At 41.7% G+C, this 19,870-nt stretch overlaps 1 protein-coding gene across 5 annotated transcripts in view; it reads left to right on the top strand.

Annotated features, from left to right (window-relative positions):
• The window catches only part of LOC147725355 (cytosolic beta-glucosidase-like), a 564,555-nt gene that overhangs the window by 277,702 nt on the left and 266,983 nt on the right, over positions 1-19,870 (top strand). For all 5 annotated transcript variants that reach the window (XM_086964029.1, XM_086964028.1, XM_086964030.1 and 2 more), the window contains one exon: positions 2,239-2,466. In XM_086964029.1, coding sequence (XP_086820155.1) covers positions 2,239-2,466 — 228 coding nt within the window. The remainder of the gene's footprint in view (positions 1-2,238; positions 2,467-19,870) is intronic.

Here is a 19,870-nt window from a genome sequence, read left to right as displayed (position 1 = left end):
ATATGAGGAAGTGGCTTTGCATCGATCGGGCCGTAGCCCTCTGCAGAACTGATTTGGTAACCACTGTATGCCAGGAGAGGGCCACCATGGATTGAGCCATTCATTGAGTGCTGTGTGGGAAGTGACAAGTCCTTACTGCTTCGTTGCGGTGACCCTGTATGGGAGAGGGAGCCACTGTTAAAGGGATTGCTACAAGCATGCTAAAGCTTGTGACCGTCTTAATGATGGCCCTGTGTGCCAGGAGGGGCCGCCATGGTGTGAGCAGTCTACACATGAACATTAAGCGATCTCTGCAACCTCGTATGCCAGGAAGGACTGCAGATACCAATGTTGCCCGGAAGTTTGGACCGTTGCCTGGGAAAAGACTGAGGCTGCGATCAGCGGGTTGATCCTGGACATCGAGAACTGCCCATGACTGACCCTCGAGGACTGTCAAGGATGCCACAGAAGACAGCACACCTTCACTAGCCTCTGGTCAGGAGCTGGAAGATCACATTTCCCACTCGTCCACCCCCCCCCCCCCCCCCCATGTGTGGAAGATTGCCTTACGGCCTCTTTGCGAGCTGGGAGCTTCTTCGATCTCTGGTAGAAATCAGCTTTCATCTGGGCTGCTGCATGTACCTTGTCCAGTGCAATTTCTCTGAACGGGATTCAGTTTTGGGAGTGCACCCAGTCAGGGCCCTAAATGCAGCGCTGAATGTTTTGTGATGCAGAAGCGAGTATGACTTTAAAAGGGCCTGTGGACCCCCGGGGTACTCTCTTCTGATGGTGCTGTGGTACCATAGACCTAAAGAGTCCTCAAGGAACTCTTGAGCACCACCTGCTAGTGAGCATTTCCTTAATGCAGCCACCAGTGAATAGGGAATAATTCCGACCATGTTACAAGGAAGAAGGTGGGACAGGGATTTGACTGACAACCACTAAAGCCCCCACCTCAAGGGCATTGCTTTGTTTCTGACGAATGTCGGTATTCCTTTGCATGTGTCGAGTAAGAGATACAATACTTTTTCTTATAAAAACAAGCATTTCACTGGATATTGATTTAATGGCCGCACTGTGTGCACTTTGAGTTAAGAGTTGTGTTCACTAACCTGTAAATAAACTTCCCCCGTGAAGGAGTTTTTGACTTTCCATCCACAGCTACCAATGCGAGTCAAGTGCAGAAGGGGTACTTGTCTCAGTTGCTCATGGTCCTTTGTAGATCAGGCCACTAGACAGCAGGAGTAAAAGACTTCAATCACCTCAGTTGGTCACAGTATGTGTTCCCTCTGACCCTCTGAAAGGAGTTCTGACAAGGAGCAAAAAAAGACTAAGTGGTATGATAGAGGTCAGCATTTTGCTTCATTTTTTAGAAGTAAACCCAAATGCACAAAAGCTTCAACCTTCCCATTAAAACAAAAATTCTTGTTATATTTGTTTGTGAATTAAACAAAAAATGTATAGTATATGTAATTGTTCAATCTAATATTGTTTCTGCATTTTTATCGTTTTGAAGTTCAAATCTTGGAAATTGCTTGGGCTGGGATACCCGGACTCCTGTAGTAGCGTGAGTCCCCAGAAGTGAAAAGGTTAAGAACCACTAGATTGGATTGAGCAGGCCCTAGATGCAGGTTCAAAGCGTAAATAAATGTCATACGTTTGTGAGCTAACAATTCAATGCGCTAACATATGAGAAAGAAACTGTATTGTTGGTTATCAACATCATATATTTGTGCCTTTTTATTATTGCAGATTTTTAAAGTTTACATTTATTAGGACAATTTGTACCTAAAAAGTTTAAAGTTGTGTCTCTTCCAAATGTATTATTCACGTATACAATTATTCGGCAAGTCATCAATAATATATTGTCTTGTTTCTGCCACATTGGTTGTCTAGAGAAGAACTGTGGATACCTCCAAGCTATCTCAGCATTGCACTAATAGGAAGCGGCGTCCCCTATCTGACAGTATTGGAAGGACACCAACCCGCCCCGATTTGAGCCCTATCAAAACTTACCCATTTAACTTATGCTTGTGACAATAATGAACTCAATGGCTGCCCTAATCTCTGATGCGAAATCTCTAAATAATAAACCAGTCAAACTTAAGTACATAATCGAAAAGCACATAGAATATCTGTCCCTAATATAAAGTCAATTTATTGCTGTCTATAAATAAAAAAGGTGCATGGAATATCCTGAGACCTTTGGCGATATTTTAATGCAGAGTATAATGGCAACTCTGTTTTCCTTTTAATCAGGAGGCTGGGCTGCAGATGGAAAAGGTCCCAGTGTCTGGGACACCTTTACCCATCAGGGAGGTGGACGTGTTTACAAGGACCAGACTGGCGACGTGGCTTGTGGCAGCTACACTCTGTGGGAAGAGGACCTGAAATGTATCAAACAGCTTGGATTGACTCATTATCGCTTCTCCCTTTCCTGGTCACGTCTGTTACCTGATGGGACGACAGGTTTCATCAACCAGAAAGGTAATTGTTTCTTAAAAATAGAAGGCAGCAGCTTTAATTCAAGGTTATTGCTACAGTCTGGAACACTTAATTCAGCCTGCTCTGCAGCATGGCTTTTAAATTATAACTTTTCTTTCAAGATTCTAGTCTTTTCGCCAGAGCTCCTTATATAACTTTTTAGTGCTTTAGATTGTCTTGAGCATTTACCTTTCTTTTGTAAAAGGCTGATGCAAGCAATGAAGGTGTATTGCTCCTGTTAATGTGTTGCTTTTTTCATTAACCCAAGAATGAATGAGTGAATATATGAAATTGTTTGCAGTAACCTGCATGACGCTTATGTGTTTCTCTGCTACTGAAGTGTCTGTTTTAGCTGCTTCTTGGTAAAGAGGATACAGCTCTGTTTTCTTTGACTGGCCCAAAGAATTTTCTGCAATCTAGTGAGGATTTGGCAAACATATTTTCAATAGGATTCATTGCAATGAATTATTGCAGGTTAACAGACAGTAGTCACTTTGAAGTCATAGACAGGGGCGTAACTAGACTCGAACTTCTGAGAGGGGGATAACAGATCAACCTATGGAGGTGGGCTTAGCAGTGCAAACAATGGGCTATTGCTATTCTTAGAGGCGATATTAGTAAATAGAGTGATACATTTTGCATTTTGAATATACTGGTGAAGCCTGATATATTTACAACATGATTTAGTGGATTTTACTCTTTTTATAGTCTACTGACAGAAATCTTTAAAAATGAGATAGAGTGATTTGACAACTAAAAATAGTTTTACAGATTTCAATTTGGAGAACTTTAGAATAAATTTTTTGCAGAGCTATTGCAAGGTGACAGCCCTTTTTCCAATGTTAACCCCTTCGCTGCTAGGCCTCCCCCCCGTGCTAAGCCTTCTTTTGGCTATTTGGGGTGGTTCACGCCTAGCCCCCTGTAACATTTTGACCACATAAGGTATCCATGCCAAATTTGTTTCCTTTTCTTCCAACATCATGACGCTTTTAAAGGTACCCAGCGTTTAGTGATTCCCCTGGAGGAGACCCAGACATTTGCCAAAATACAGTGAATAGTTTTTATGGGCCGGGGAATGGGAAAAAGGTGCTGCAGAAGCAAGTGTCTGGTTTTTGCCCTGCAAATGGCATCAACAACAGGTTTGTGCTGCTGAAATCACCATCTTCCCAGCTTTCAGAGACTGACATACTTATCTTACACAAAAATAAGGGGGAGAGGGTATTCTACTCCACTACCTCAACCCTCTAATAATAACCTTAGCACACTACGAGGGGTAGGGAGGAGCAAGGATAATGGATAGAGTAACCATGAGGCAGTTTTAACATCACTTCCACTGCACTTGTCCTTATCACATTTTCCCATCAGGTTTGTTCTCACCTTCTGCTTATGAACGTTTTTGTTTGTTTGCACTGTTTTATGTTACCCCCATCCCTATGCTCCACCCTGTGCGTGGATACGCCAGGGTATATTGTAAACAGACCCGATGATGAAGCATGTCACACACAATTTTGTGTGTGACTGAGGGCAACTTTTACAAACACTGTGTGTGTTCTGCATGCTTTATCTAGATCCTTGCTCCTCTCTACCCCTCTTACTGACATACTTATGCCATAAAACCAACATTTTTATACAGTTTTGGCATTTCACTGGGACATAGCTTATTATTGCTATTTTTTGTGTTTTCAACCTCCTTCCAGTTAATGGTAGAAATGGGTATAAAAGCAATAATGGATCCTGGTAAGCTATACATTCCAGAAAATTATTCAAAATTCTGGATTCAGCAAGGGGTCATTTGTGTAGATCCTTCAAGGTTTTTATTTTTATAGAAACTAATAGCTAAAAATAGGAAAAATTGAAAATGAGTTGAAAAAAACAGCCATTTGTGCCAACGTTTTTACCTGTAACTTCTTCCAAGTAGGACAGATATTTGAAAGCAATATACCGTTACATATGCTGGACCCTTTTGTTTGTGGGGATATATAGGACTTGAACCAGAGTAACCCAGAGCCAATAACTGAGCAGTGTCTTGCAGAGTTTTTATATTGTGTACTGGGTATATAGCAATTCATTTGGGAAAATAAAAACTGAAAAATCGGTATGAAAGACACCTACCTATTTCCGAAATGGGAACAAAGTATAGAGTTTATAAACAGTAGCTATTTACACATCTCCGAAATTGTGGGTACCCATACTAGCATGTGAAAAATAGGACATTTTTCAAAGTGACTTCTTTTTTTACACATTGTCTTACATTTGGAAGGCAGAAATGCATTCACATTCAATAGGTAATAACAGTTGCACCACAATTCTGTGTTTTCCTAAGTCTCCCGATAAAAATGTTACCTCACTTGTAGGGTAGTCCTAAAGACTGTGACAGGAAACGGCCCAAAACATAACGTGGACACTCCACATTTTTACAGTGAAAACTGACCCTATTTTTGCAAAGTGCCTAGCTGTAGATTTGAACCCTAGCTCTGCTGGTACCTAGGGAAACCTAGCAAATCTATACATTTTTGAAAAGTAGACACCCAGGGGATTCCAGGATGGGGTGACTTGTGTGGCTCTCACCAAGTTCTGTTACCCAGAATCCCTTGTAAACCTCAAACTTTGTTAAACAAACCCCACATTTTCCTCACGTTTCTGTGATGGATAATTCTGGAATCTGCGTGGATCCACAAAATTTCACCCATCCGCATTCCCCAAAGTCTTCCGATAAAAATGGAACCTCACTTTCCATCAATACCTCTCCCAAGTGTTTTGGTGCAAGGGGGCTGGGATAGCTCCATAAGCTTCGAAACAAGTTTCAGTTTTATTTTCAATGCAATGAAGTCAGCGTGCCATGCACACGTTTGTCATTGAATTGGAAATGCAAAACGGCCTCAGGAGGTTTTGAAAGCTCTTCCCCAACCTGTCGAGGCCCAAAAAAAGGGAAAACCCTCTGCTGACTGCAGCAGAGGGATTTAGTGCCCCTGTACTCATGACGGAATGGTTCGTCATGAGCACCGGAGCACTGGTGCTCATACACGGAACCATTCCGTCAAGACCACCAAAACGATTAATGACAGTGAGCCCACAAAGTATTTTTCATTCCATCTTCAAAAAGATGCTCCTGCCTGACTGGTGACCAAAGGTATATTTTCAGACTGCTCATCAGGACGAGGCTGCACACATTTACAGGTCTCAGAATTTTGTACTTAGTGGGTTAACTCACCTGATTTGGGCGTGAGTGACTTATTCCCAAAGCATCTTTTATTCCTCCTGAGAATGAAAAAGTAGGTGCCATCCATTAGGCAATATTATCCCATGTTAATTATCAGGAATCTGTGCTGTTCTTTATCAAATTTAAATATTTGTTGATAGCTCTATACATTAAGCGGTTCTCATCTGAGATCATCTGAGATGACTGAGTTACATACATGCTGAAAGTTATCTTGCCTAAAGGACTGGCAAAAAGGTAGTTGTCTTCCATCATGTTGCAACAAATAGTGTTCCTGCATGCAATGATACTAATATTTCATCAAGCTTCAGTACACATGCAATTTGTAGCAGATGGGTAATGTCCTGCAAAGAGGTCTTCTCAATGGAAACAGAAATAGTGTCTCTTTATAGCATATGTTAAAATTCTGTTTTGAAGCAGTTCCACACAAAGTTTCAAATCCACAAAAAAATCAATGTTACTTTCTGCAGGGGCATTGTTGTTACCTTTAAGAAGAGTGATCATATTCTCTATTATTGTTGTTCCTAAATGTGTATTCTACTTACAGCAGTTAGTCTGGCCTGGGAAGAGAAAGGGACAGCCTTGAATGGGCCACAAGAGACACTGCAAATGGGCAATGTGGTTATCAATTTGTCATTGTAATACAGGAAAAGCAGTGTACAATGTAGTGTTTTCATTGAGCAATGCATATGCATTGCAACCTATCATACCCAACATCAGAGTTAAGTTGCTTTTGACAGACTCAGGTTTGGTTTACCAGCAGAATAAGGCATCACAAACATTTTGCTGCCAAACTACACATTCATGAAGAGGTAGGACTCAGCAATGGATGACCTGGAGGAAAATCTAGACTCTGTTCAGAAGTGGCTGATAGCCAGATTTGATGAGCTAGCCCAGCTAAATCCGCGGCTAGTCAAGTCTCTGCCCCTTGGTTTACCCCTTCCTTAAGGAGAATGCGTCAAGATTGTAAAAAAGCCGAAAGAGTGTGGCGGCGCAAATATGATCCGGGTGATAAACTAAAATATCGGGATGCGATTAGGCTTTATCATAAGCACATCTTTGATGGTAAAAAAGTATATCTGGAGCGCAGAATTGATGAAGCAGAAAATATCAGTAAAGAACTCTTTAGGATAGTAAAGGAGTTTGTTTCCCCTTCCCTGAGCTCGTCATCTCATTCTCATTCCGAAGTTTGGATTAGCCAACTTGGGGATTTTTTTTGTACATAAAAGTAAGTCTATTCAGGACTCTTTTCCGGATGCGGGCCCTATTCCAACGGTTTGTAAACCGACCTCTCTCCCCTTACCATCGGAAGAGAAACGTCCTGTTCTTTTGGTTTTTCCACCTTTGTCCTCTGCTTCCTCTCTTGATCTTTTGTCCGGGCTTCATTCTGGCTCGCCACTGGATCCTTGTCCAGTGAAATGTCTGGGTAGAGTAGCGACGGCAGTTAACATCTTGCTTAATCCACTGCTTAACCTCTCCCTGAGCACAGGAGTGGTTCCTTAGGCGTGGAAACATGCTTTGATCTTGCCGCTACTCAAAAAGCCTACTTTAGATCCCCTTGTTCATGCTAACTACAGGCCGATCTCCCTTCTCCCTGCTCAGGCAAAGGTGATTGAGAAACATGTGCAGCTCTCTATTACCAACTTAATTGAGAGCAACAACATCCTACATGATTCTCAATCGGGCTTCCGTGCTAATTATAGCAGGGAGACAGCCCTTCTTGAGATCACCGAAGCCATCAGAGAAACTCTTGACCTTGGGGGAAAGGCTATCCTGGTTATGCTAGACTTGTCGGTGGCTTTCGACACCGTCCCCCATGACGGTCTCCTTTTAAGACTCTGGGAGATCGGGCTTCGTGGGACGGTGTTGGACTGGTTTAAATCTTTTTTGTCCGGTCGTCGACAGGTGGTCTGGGCACTTCCGTTTTCCGCTGAAATGCCGCCGCTAGAGGTGGGGGTTCCTCAGGGGTCTATCCTGAGCCCCACCCTTTTTAATATCTATATGGCCCCTCTGGCGGCGGTAGCGGAGGCTTTCGGTGCCCAGATCATATCTTACACTGATGACACCCAGCTGCTTTTTATGTGTAAGAAGGGAGAGGCTTTTGATGGCAGTAACATCAAAGATTGCCTGGGTGCGGTCTTTGACTGGTTTCAGCGGCACAGTCTGAAATGCAACTCCGATAAGTCGGAGCTGCTTTTTTTCGGATGTCCGCCTGATCCCTGCTGGAAAACATGGTGGCCCCAGGACATGTTTCCTCCGGATTGGCCTCTACAAAAGCAAAAAACCTTGGTGTGTTGTGTGATGACGGCCTATCTTTCAGACCCCAGATCATCGGGTTGTCTGGGAAATGTTTCGGCATTTTGAAAATGCTTCGAAAGTTTCTTCCGCTGCTGTCCCTGCAACACAAAAAAATCATTGTACAGGCGTTAATAGGATCGCGATTGGATTATGCTAATGCCCTTTATCTGGGCTGCCTAAATAGCTGCTGGCCCATCTGCAAATTGTGCAGAATTCGGCGGCAAGAGCCATTTTTGGTCTTCCGCGTAGGGCAAAAGCATCCGAATTGCTCAATAGACTGCATTGGCTGCCTATCGCTAAAAGAATTACATTTAAGATCTTGACCCTTGCTTTTAAGGCCCTTCATTCAATTGGCCCTAAATACATCGGGAAGCGCATGGCCTTTTATGCGCCAAGAAGGATGCTATGGTCGGCCTTGTTGGCCAAAGCCGTTGTTCCTCCTATCAGATTCGCCCGGATCGGAGGTCGTTCCTTCCGTTACTTGGCTGCACGTTGCTGGAATGAGCTTCCGGTTTCCTTAAGGAAAGCTAACAGTCTCCTTTCTTTTAGAAAGGAGCTGAAGACCTGGCTTTTTTACGTATGATTCTTAGCGACCTCTGCGAGTAGCTGTGTTGTGTTTCTCTTCCTCAGTTCTCTTTGCCAAAGCGCCGGGACACCCCTCGGCGTAGCCGTGCGCTATAAAAGAGACATTACATAACATAACATAACATTACATAACAATGCATTGCTTATTCGCGGGAAGTGCTTGCTGGTGTACTTCTTCTCTATAAACCCCATCCTTGAGAAAAAGTTCACTATTCATACGATAAAGCAAATTCGTGTGTGCTCTGATCTGATCTGATCTGTTCTGATCTTAGAGTTATTTTTTTTAGGTGGTAGCGGGAGGCCTTCGGTCCGACAAAAATTATTTGTACAGGCTTCACATTCCTGAGCTAGCTCCAATCTACCCATTGGTCAGGTAATAGTGCTTCATCACCAAAGGACAAGAGTCACAAACCATAATTTCTGCAGAATTTCATCTAATATTGCCATCAACCCAGCAATTAAGGCTTCAGGGCACTGACTTGCGTACTGAAAACCTACACCTGCAAGATATGCGTTAAGTAGTTACTTAATAAGTCCAACAAGCATCCTAAGGTATCTTGGCAATGAACTGACTAACAGCAGAAAAGATATAAATGTAATCAAGAAAAGGCCTAATTATGTCAAACGTTGCCTCACTCTTGTATTTTTGCAAATTAGTCCCCCTTTCAATTCATTTCCTTTCTTGCTGTTTGTCCAATTATTTTCTGCAGAATATATTTGTATTGCTGTTATTGTCAGTTTTACATGTATGAATGATAATGCTTTGGCACTTGTTCATAACCCTCATCATGATGGTGCTTTTGTTTGACAGAAAGGCAGCTACCTGAATCTCTATTGCTTTGCAATTACAGGAAAAGTTTCAAATACACCCACACAGGTACTTACACTAACCCTGAGCGTAGTTTGCATAGTAGCGCTATGCGTAGCTACGCGAAGTGTACTTCGCACTACACGAGCTACGCGAACTGCGTAGTGCGGTAGGAAAAATGCTGATCGCACAGATTGCACAGTGCAAGATGCTTGTCTGCACTGTGCAATCATTGCAAACGGCATCTTGCACAGTGCAAGCGGTCGTTTTCTGCCGATCAAGTAGATTTTTACTGGAGCTGCAGCTTTCTCAACGCGGACTGGTAGTTTGTTATTGCAAGGGGTCGCGAGCATACGCGACCACTTGCAATGAGAAACCGGGCCTCCCTGCGTTGAGAATCTCGCCGGGAGGTATATTTTCCACGCTCCAAATCGGCAACTTGATGTTGTATATTGCGAAAGAGGAAAAAGTCTCGCGGGATGTTGATTTTGCTTGCTCGCGGTTGCCAACTTGACGTTGAGGACCGCAAGCAAGCAAAAAAAATCCCCGCTATGCTACGCTACGCATTTTTGCACAGTGCTACATGCAATTCGTGTAGCGCATAGTAGCGCAAACTACGCATGCACCGCAGGCGTAGCGTAGTCCAATGCCCAGAATTAACTTACACTCTTGCTTCTAGTGACCTTTTAAAGTGTAGGACCCGTTTCATGTTAAAAGGGCTGCACTGAGAGAAAATGGAGCAACACTTTGAAGAGCATACAAGGCGTAGGCCAATTTAATAGAGGCACAATACCCAATGTTTCTAAAAGTAAATGAGTTGAGGCCTACATCTTATATTGATGGGTTGCCTGTAGAAATAATACAAATACAAGACTTCGAATACACTTGCTTTGAAGTACAGGAAAGCGCTCTTTGTTCTAATTGAATAGGAAAGAAAAACATTAGACTCTATATATTTCGTTAGATCTATGCCAGATTAATGAAGTCTTGGCAAACATTTAAAAATACATATTTTAATTTTAATTACATGTAATCTAATTTATTTAATTCGAAATATACATTTAAAAAAAAATTCTCTTATGTCATGCACTGTTTTTGGAGTTAGGATGCAAGCATTCTGAAAGAGAATGTGCCTCGGGGAAGAGATTTGGACGGCAAATGAGTCTTGAAAAGGAGGTACCACCTTTTCGACACACCTCACCCTAGTCAGTGCTGTCCCCAACTCATCCTAGTTAGACTTGCCGAAGAATGCATAAACCATCTTTCTACCACACTGGCATTGAGCACTAGCAAGAGGCTTGTCTTTCACCATTTTTCACATAGCAGGAATGCAAAATGTTGAATGAAAATGTTCTCAGCTGTTACCACAAAGAAAATCACTAATGGGTTCTCAATGACCAAATCTTACAAAACATTTTTGCAGAATGGGGTACTCCAACATTAGATTTATTCATCACTAGCACAAAATAAACATGCAAAGCCATCAAATCCAGAATGCCAGAACCACATTCAGTGGGCAATGCCCTTTTGATTAACTGGTCGATTCCATTTGTCCATGCTTTTCTACAGTTAACATTAATAATGCTAACGATACACAAATTGCATAAATCGAACCTGAAAATTATTCTGATCGGCTTGGACCTTCTTCAGCTATCTACAAGATGACACAAACATCTTCCACTTAGACCAGCCCTTCTATCCAGACTACTGGGTCTAATATTAAATCCGTCCCTTCAATCTTTGAATTTGGCAGCATGGCTCCTAAAAATTATGCAATATGGTCACTTAAATTTGCCAACTCAATATATAAATATTCTCAAGGAGCCAAAGGGTTCCTTCCACAAGATCCTGCTATGCACTTATGGAAGAGATTTTTTATCCTGTATCAAAACAATGGACTTAATCCTATTACTGGTCTTGAAAATGTAATTCTTCAATATTTTATTCACTTAGCCAAATCCAAACAACAATTCTCACCAATGAGGGTTCACTTAGTAGCCAGTACGGCATATAGGGAATCACCAAACCAAACATCTTTTTTCTGAATTCCTGTAATAAAAGATTTTCTCAAGGGCCTCTTGAAGGTTTTTCTTCCAATTACCAGACCTTCAACTCCCTGGGAACTAAAATTAGTGCTTTCAAAATGAATGGGTCCAATCGTTGAACTAATTCACAAAGCATCCTTACAACATCTGTCATGGAAGACTGCCTTTTTAATACTATTTACATCAGCCTGCAAAGTTAAGGAATGACACTTTCAGCAATAGAACCCTTTACTGTATCTCATCATAAAAGAGTAGTGTTGCAAACTCATCCCTCATTTTTGCCAAAAGTAGTATCTGATTTTCACATTGGCCATTACACTGCCTACCTTTTTAACTAACACTTCAATGGCAGCAGAAAGATATTTACATGTCCTAGTTATAAAAAGGGTTCTCCGTTTTTATTTAGCCACGTCAAAAGATGTCAGGAAAACACATCAACTCTTTGTAAACTATGGTTCTTCGAGGCAAGGTTTAGCAACTTCAAAACAAAAATCTTGAGATGGATTTGTGTTTCTTTATGCTTACAAATTGCCAGCAAAACACTTCTAGGTACACTCAGGTCTCACTCAACAAGAGATAAAGCAGCAACCACAGCCTGGCTTAGACATGTTCTAATTTTGGAAATTTGTAAAGCAGGGACCTGGAAGGGAATACATACTTTTACAAGGCACTACTGTTTAGACACATATATGCAAATAGAAGAAAGAGTTGGTTAAGAAACACTTAGAAACCTGTTTAAGTACATTGGTTGCCACTCTTTAAGGCCAAAATATATTTCAGTGCAGAAGCAGATCTTCTCCTGATGGATTGTGCTCTGCATCACGATCTCCTATGCATGGCAAAAAAGCCTAAACAATGCAGCCCAACTGGCCCAAATGCCCAAGAGCAAATGATGAAAAAAAATTAACAACTTTTTAACCGTCAGTTAATAATACAATAAAACCATTGTTACACTTACCACGCATCTCAATAGCTCTACTAACGTGTGATCTTTATAACAAGTTATCACCTTAGATTTAGAAGGTTCTTCTCCTTGTCTTTCTGACTGTGAATGCAATTTTATTTTTTTCTTGTGCCCTCCATTGGACCCATGTGAATTTCCCAGGCCCTGAGCCTCCGGTTTGGAACCAGTTTGTGTAGAGTTCTTCTCACCATTTGGCTTAGAGTCCTGGTGCTTCAGCCCTTTGTTAACTTGATTAGTTCACCATATCTTAGCCAACACTGCAAAACGTTTGTCGAGCCCTCTCTATCAACTCTGACAGAGGTGGTAAGTATTGCCTAAGTGGAGTAGAGCACTCCTCCTTGAGTTGCCCTGTCCCCATCAACTGGTTAAGGGTCAGAACGTTCCAGGCCCATCTCTCTCACCCACTCATTTCAATCATGCATGTATGTAATTTTCAAACAGAATGCATTCTGGTCTGCTCTCAGCCGAAACCATCTGATTGCAGCTTTCTTCATTTGCTCATAGTTCATTTGATCAACAGACTGCTGTATCTTTTGTAAGCAAGTGACTCATAAAAGTGATTGCCTTAACAGCCTCATTTACAGCCTGCAGTATACAAGCAGTCTAAAAACTCACCAAGCATTCAAAAATATCCTGGCCTTCCACATAATATCTGCAGCTTGAAGAGGACCTGATCTGGCAGTTCGGGCTGGACTGTTCTATTGGAGCAGTAGCAAGACTGATTTCCACAAGGCGGGTCTAGAATGGCACAGTGGGCAAAAACAGATAGTCTGGAATGCGTTTCAGAGTGGTTGCTAGTAACTGAGATTAATTCAGGCATTCATTTCTTCACATTGATGTTTTTTCAGTGCAAGGTTTTGGGTATTCACACAAGAGGGATCTGTAGGACACGCTCAGTGATGTAGTAAAAAAGTTTGATCAAAGTTTTAATCTCAAAACCTCATATAGTGCCAACACCCCTTCATGTGTTCTCAAGACAGGGACAGTAGTCCTAGTCCTTTGCTTGGTGCAACCCTCTAGGTCACAGGACAGGTCCATGAACTTGCATAGTAAGGTACAAGGTTGGGCCTCTACAGTAAAGCTTAGAATATTGTGACATCGGGATACTAGATACACGTGCACTCAGGGCAGAGGTTCTCTGATAGATCATTCTAACTGAGGATTTCTCACCTTGTGAATATCCCCCAGATGTCTGACTGGATCCAGAATTCCCAAGACATAATGTGTGCCTGTAGGTGGTGTCCCTCTGCTCAACACCAATGTCATTCTGTACTATAAGTGACAACCGGGCCTCATATAAGCACCCTCCAGGCACACTGACGTTGGTTCATTTATTTCCACACCTTCAGACGCAGATCTGGAGCTCCGCTGCTCTTAACTTTGAGTATTTTTCACTTGAATTCTACCTTTCACCAGGTTTCAAGGGAAATATGCCACCCACCAGAAGTAAAGGGTAAACCTTGTAGGGACTGTCACAATTAAGTGTCTATGATAGACCCCCATAAGGTACACCTGTGGGGCTCGGGGCTGGAGCACAACTCCACGGCCTGCGACAACTGTGCCTAGATAAATGCAAAGACTATACCGCTCTGCAAGATAAAACTCTACATCAGCAAGTATCAGACAACTTAGCCCATGATCGATTTAAGTCGAAAGAGGGTCTCACTACCATTCCCAAAGTTGTTCCTGCAGCGGTGCCTTGTAGTGGTCAGAGTCGTTATGTAAGAAGGAAAAAAAAGAATAAGAAATCAAAGTAGAAATTAGCTCTTTGTCATCCCTCTTGGACTCCAGAGAGGGGGAAAGGTTGACAACGTGCCTCTCGGTCTCACACACCCAAACTCCTGGTTCATTTCTGAATTTGGTCCAAATGCAACCCGAATTGTCAGGTGCCGTGACTTGACAGCATCTAGGGAGGCCCTACTGCACATTTTTGGAATGCTTCAGGTCCCTCTGGTATACCTTTGCATCCCAAGGATATTCACAGGCACCCAATTTGGGTTCGGCTGGCAGTTTTACCCTTGGCTCCATTTGCATCACTTGAACCCGCTTCAGGTTCTGCACTGGCTTTGGTGCCAACTTTGGTTCCTACACCACACCCTGCTCTGGTTCCTTTCACATTGACCCCGCTGGTGCAGGTAATGGAGCGAATACCTGCAATAATCTCCGACTCCTGGGCCTGCAAGGACTCAACGTTAACTGTGGCAACACAGCCTATAGCCAGTGTTTTGGACTCAATACCTTCCCTTTTCCAAGTGGCAAAGCTCATACTTTATATCAGCTCTTTGAACCAGATTTGAAAAATAGCACTACAATGAGGGGGACAAATGTGCCCCAAAATACTTTCAGGACAATTGAGAAATGAGCATAGCATTTCTTCCTCCGTTTTTTTGCACTAAAGGCCAATATCTATGTTAAGTGTATTCTATTCTGTAGGACAGAGTTGGTGTAATTTTAGCTATATAAATCTTTGAGATATTTACACTCCGAATACAATTTTTAAAATGCCTTTTCGAAACAGATTTATAAAATGCATTTCTTACTGCATTGCGGATTATAGCTTTCGAGTAAATGCACGCAATTTTAGATTTTGTACCTAACTTCTGAAAATGGATTAAGGGCCAGATGTACGTCAGAAAATTGCATGCCCCAATGGGTTTGCAACCCGTTAGCGCAGGCAAAAATCCTGTGGGCCAAATAATTTGCGACTTGCAAAAAGTGTTTCACGACTTGCTATTGGGAAGGAGCGTTACCTTCCTAATAGCCACCCCACAAGCCATGTAGGATTGTTTTGCGACTGCAATTGCAAAACACTCGCAGTTTACGACCCTCTTCAAGAGGGTGGTAATGCACTCCCAAATGAGAAGGGGTCGCCAGAGGACCCCTTTCCATTTGCAAATGCAGAGGAAAATATGTTTTAGGGTTAGGCAGTGGTCCCAGGGACCACTACATGCCCTTAAAAAATTAAACAAATAAAAATTAAAAATTAAAAAAATAAAAGTTTCCTTTTGTTTTTTAGATGCATTCCGTTTTCCTTTAATGTTAGTTTTCTTACTTCCAGTGAACACTATAACTTTGCTTTTCTGCACATTAATGTTAAGATAGTGTTTCTCAGAATATTTATGCAGTACTTAAAAGATTCTTTTTTTTTATTTTTTTTAATTTTTTTTTTATTTATGATCATCTGCCCCACACACGTCCCTTAGATGCGGAGAGAACCACCCAACCATCTCACTGCCTTTGGGAGCAATGCCCTGGAGATTGAGCCGCTTCACAACTCGGCAGAGAATTTTATGAGTTGGTGAGAACAACCATACATCTTGTGACGATGTCTCAAGGCAACTTCGTGCCAGAAAAGTCAGTATATAGATGTCGGAATCTGGGCAGACCACAATACTGAACTGCTGAGTAGATGGGCTTAATCATCGGATATTTGGGGGGAAAAAAAACAAAAAACTCCAAAAGGACTTCACTTCCACTCTGTCAAAAGTTTCCAAAATGTGAGTTTCTGGACTCTAAATGATCTTTTCAAGTCTACCTTTGAGGTTTCATATAATGAGGTTAGCCATGCTGAGTGAGTGGGAGGGGTGGTGTCCACCCAGTGCATGCATATCTGCCGTCTTGCCAGCAGGATGGCGTAAAACAAAAAAGACCGTGCTGCCCCAGTGATGTTCTGGTCGAAACCAAGAATGACAAATGGTAAGGATAAGGAAATGTTGGTTTTAATAATTGAATCCAAAGTTACTTTGATCTCCATCCAGTAGGTAGCTATATGGGGGCATTCCCAGAACATATGAATGTCAGATGCTGAGGGCAGTTGGCATTTATTACAGCATTTCCCCTCTTGATATTTGGATAGACGTAAGGGGGTGAGATATGCCCGATGTAAAGTAAACAGATGGTTTCGTCTAAGCCAAGCGGGTTTTACCAATTTATACAAAAGGGTAAAGGATTCTATCCACCTGTCCTCATCCAATGCCGCAATTTCTCTACCCCATAGCTCCATTGGGAGATGAAAGTCCCCATCTATCTCTTCCTGTATGGACCAATACCAAAGAGCCACCTCCTTACCTCCTATCTGCTTTTCGACTAGCTGTTGTTCTAGAGGACTAATTTTCCCGATAATAGGGACTTTCCTGATTAATTCTCTGGCCCAGCTGCTAATTTGTGTGTATTTAAATCTTGACAGTGTCTGCCCTACTTTCTCCCTAAGAACTTCCCACGGTATCAAGATGCCTCCACATAGCAAGTCACCCCATCTAGAAAGCCCAGCTGTAATTAGGGGGGTTGTCAGAGAATCCTGCAGGCACGGTGGAAGCCCGGGAGAGTCCCAAATTTGTGCATGATTAGAGTAGTACGCCAACCCCACTCTACGTTTAATTTGTACCCATGACTTCAGTTGTGTTAGTAGAGTCTTCAGCCTCACCTTCTTGAAAAACATTCGATCTCCAAACTTGAATAGAAACCCATCCAATGGGAGGTTTGCCCCAACCAACATAGCTTTAAATAGCTTCCCATTTGAAGTAAGATCTGGTGACTTCAAAAGCATTCTTGAATGGGAAAGCTGAAACGCCCAGGAATAGTACTGCAAATCTGGGTGGGCCAATCCACCTTTTTCCCTCCTCCTCCTCAGTTTTTTCCAAGCCAACCTCGTGGCTTTGTAGCCCCAGATGAAAGAATTTATTTCTTGTTGGCACTTAAGAAGTTGCTTAGAGTTAAATGCAATGGGAATTGTGTTAAAAATAAAAGTCAGTTTCGGAAGGATAGACATCTTTACGATGTTAACCCTCCCAAAAATTGATAATCTAAGACCTACCCAGGATCTCAAAAGGGCCCTACACTCTTTGGCGACCAGGTCTAGGTTTGTTTTTGCTAAGGCTTCAATATCTTGTGTTATTTTAACTCCAAGGTAACGTATTGAGCGAGTTGAGGGCGTCACCCCAACACCCGGATTGGCAATATTCCATGTCATTACCTCGGTCTTATCGGCATTAATGTCGTAGCCTGAAATACCTCCAAATCCCTTGGCTTTTTCGACCACTATGGGAAAAGCATTTGCTGGATCACTGGTATAAATTACGATATCATCGGCGTATAGCCCTACTTTCCTTTCCCAACCGCCAAATTTAAATGAAGAAATTCTTGAATCGTCCCTAAAAGATTGTGCAAGTGGCTCAATGTATATGTTAAAAAGTAAAGGGGACAGGGGACAACCCTGTCTTGTCCCCCTAGTGATCAGAAAGGGCTGGGTACACACACCATTAACCATAATACTTGCACTGGGATTTGCATATAAGAGTCCAATTGATCTCCGAAAATTTGGACCAAATGCGAATTTTTTCATGGTTTCAGTACTTAAAAGATTCTTTGTAAGTCAATGGAAGCCAAGTTAATTGATCAGCGAAGGGAATGACACCTAAAATTTCCCAATTCGGGAGGGAAAGTTAATATTACAGTGGAAGAAGTTGGATAAATCACCTAAACAAAGTGAAAAAAGTAAAGGAGCTAAATTGTACCTATGATTTAGGCTGTTATTGATTTATAGTTTGGCTCAGAAAGTCCTGTGGCTCCCCACATTAGGACTTTACTCCAGGTTGAGGTATAAAAGGCAGAGTCCTTGGCAATCCTACCAATTCTACTTTTTGCCACATAAGGGGAAGATCAAAATGTCGAAAATCTTGGAAAAGTCAATAAAAGCAGCATAAAAACGTTGAGTTTTCTGCTTCACCTATTTGTCAAGAATGGGTTGAAGAACCACTATGTTATCCATTGTAGAATGACTCTTTTAGATTGTTCACACAGTAAAACAGTTTTCCTTTTTTGCTAAGTCAACGTGATGCTTACATATACTCTTAGCAAAGATCTTACCCACAGCATCCAATAAAGCAATCTGCTTATAGTTGTGGCGAATATTTGTATAACCTATTTTAATAATGGAAGTATTGTACTCCCTGTTCAAGGTGCAGGTTTGTTTCCAGAGCAATAACAGCATGCAAATAAGTGCTCTAGGAGGTTACTCCATACTTTTTCAGTGAATGTGATACAGGTATCAGAATTTTACTAGGTTCAGTTGCTCCTGAGTGCCTTGCTATAGAAATAAACTTTTCATTCTGTAATGCAAATGGAGCCAAAGGATGTAACTTGGCTTTTTCCTGTGTTGACAGAGATTCTGTTAGGAGTTTAGAATGAGTGGAATTGCCCTTATATAAATGGGCAAGGCATAGCACCCATTATTCCTTGGGAATGGCATCTGCTGAAGGTTTTGATCTCGTCTGACCCTGAGTTGCCATAATTTGTCGAAATGTCTTCAAATGTGTTTCCCTTGCAGCCATAGAAGATCTGCCTCTGATTGTAATTGTTTTGATCTTACTTTACCTTTTCCCCTTTATCATAATTTATTTTTCTTGGGCAATGAGCATTTAAGGCTACTATTTCTATCCAGTGCTCAAACAGTTAAATCATGTTATTACCTGTGGATTGAATGATCTTGCTCAGGAAGCTAGGCAACAAGCCCTCTTCCAAGGAGATGGCTTTATCATTCCAAAATACCCTTCCTTTCTTGGCCACTTCAACCAATTTGCCATAAGGATTCCAAGTTTTATTCTTCAGTATAAGCTAATGTAATCTCACTGAAAACATAGCACAATCACTCCATGTGTTATTTTACCTTTACATCCAATAATAGGTAAAAAGAGCAAATTTGAAGGCCATATAATCTATTATTGAGGAGCTGGTGGGACTATATCTAGTGGGTTTTCTAGAGGAAAATTCCTCAAAATAACCATGAAAAATGAACCATCCTAATACCTTATTTAGACAGAATCTTTCCCAAATAATCAGTGGAATTGCCCAAGATGCCTCAATTTTCTTATCTCTGCAAATATCAATGAGATAATTAGAAATGTATTTTAGTATTGAAATCACCTACTATTAGTAACCAATCTGGTGGGTCCTGGTGTAGAAACAGGATAGATTTTGTGAGCTGCCTAAACTTCATGTTGTCCCTGTTTCTTAGAGGGCAGTATATATTCAGAATCAAATACACAGTTGGTTTGGCTAGCATGAGAAAAATCAAGGTTAGCTTGAGGCCCTGAATATTTTTATCATTAAGTTGTATATTTTGGAAATGCCACATGTATTTTGTAGACAAAAATATTGAAAGTCTGGCACTTGCATAACTTGTCTGCACACCTCATGTAAATTTGAGGACATCTTTATGCAGTTATGGCCTTCGAAACCAGACTTAGGGCCTTTTTATGTCTTAGTAGGTGTTTTTGCCAGAGAGGAGGAGGTGATGTCCTCCAACGCCAGTGGAGGAGTGGCTTGTAGCATTTAGAACTCCTCACCTGCCTGGCTGAAATCTCTCTACTAAGAAGGGAGATGCTGCCTTGGTGACTCTCTTACCAGCAGTGAAGTTTGTGTAGTACGCTCTCACCAGGCCATTTTTTGTTCAGAGAAGGAGGTTTTTTTCTGAACAAAAATGTAATGGTTAC

Source organism: Lissotriton vulgaris, chromosome 3_2, assembly GCF_964263255.1.
Source record: "Lissotriton vulgaris chromosome 3_2, aLisVul1.2, whole genome shotgun sequence".
NCBI classification, from domain to species: domain Eukaryota; kingdom Metazoa; phylum Chordata; class Amphibia; order Caudata; family Salamandridae; genus Lissotriton; species Lissotriton vulgaris.
Note: the sequence above shows the minus strand (reverse complement) of the source record. Positions and strands in the feature narration are given on the sequence as shown.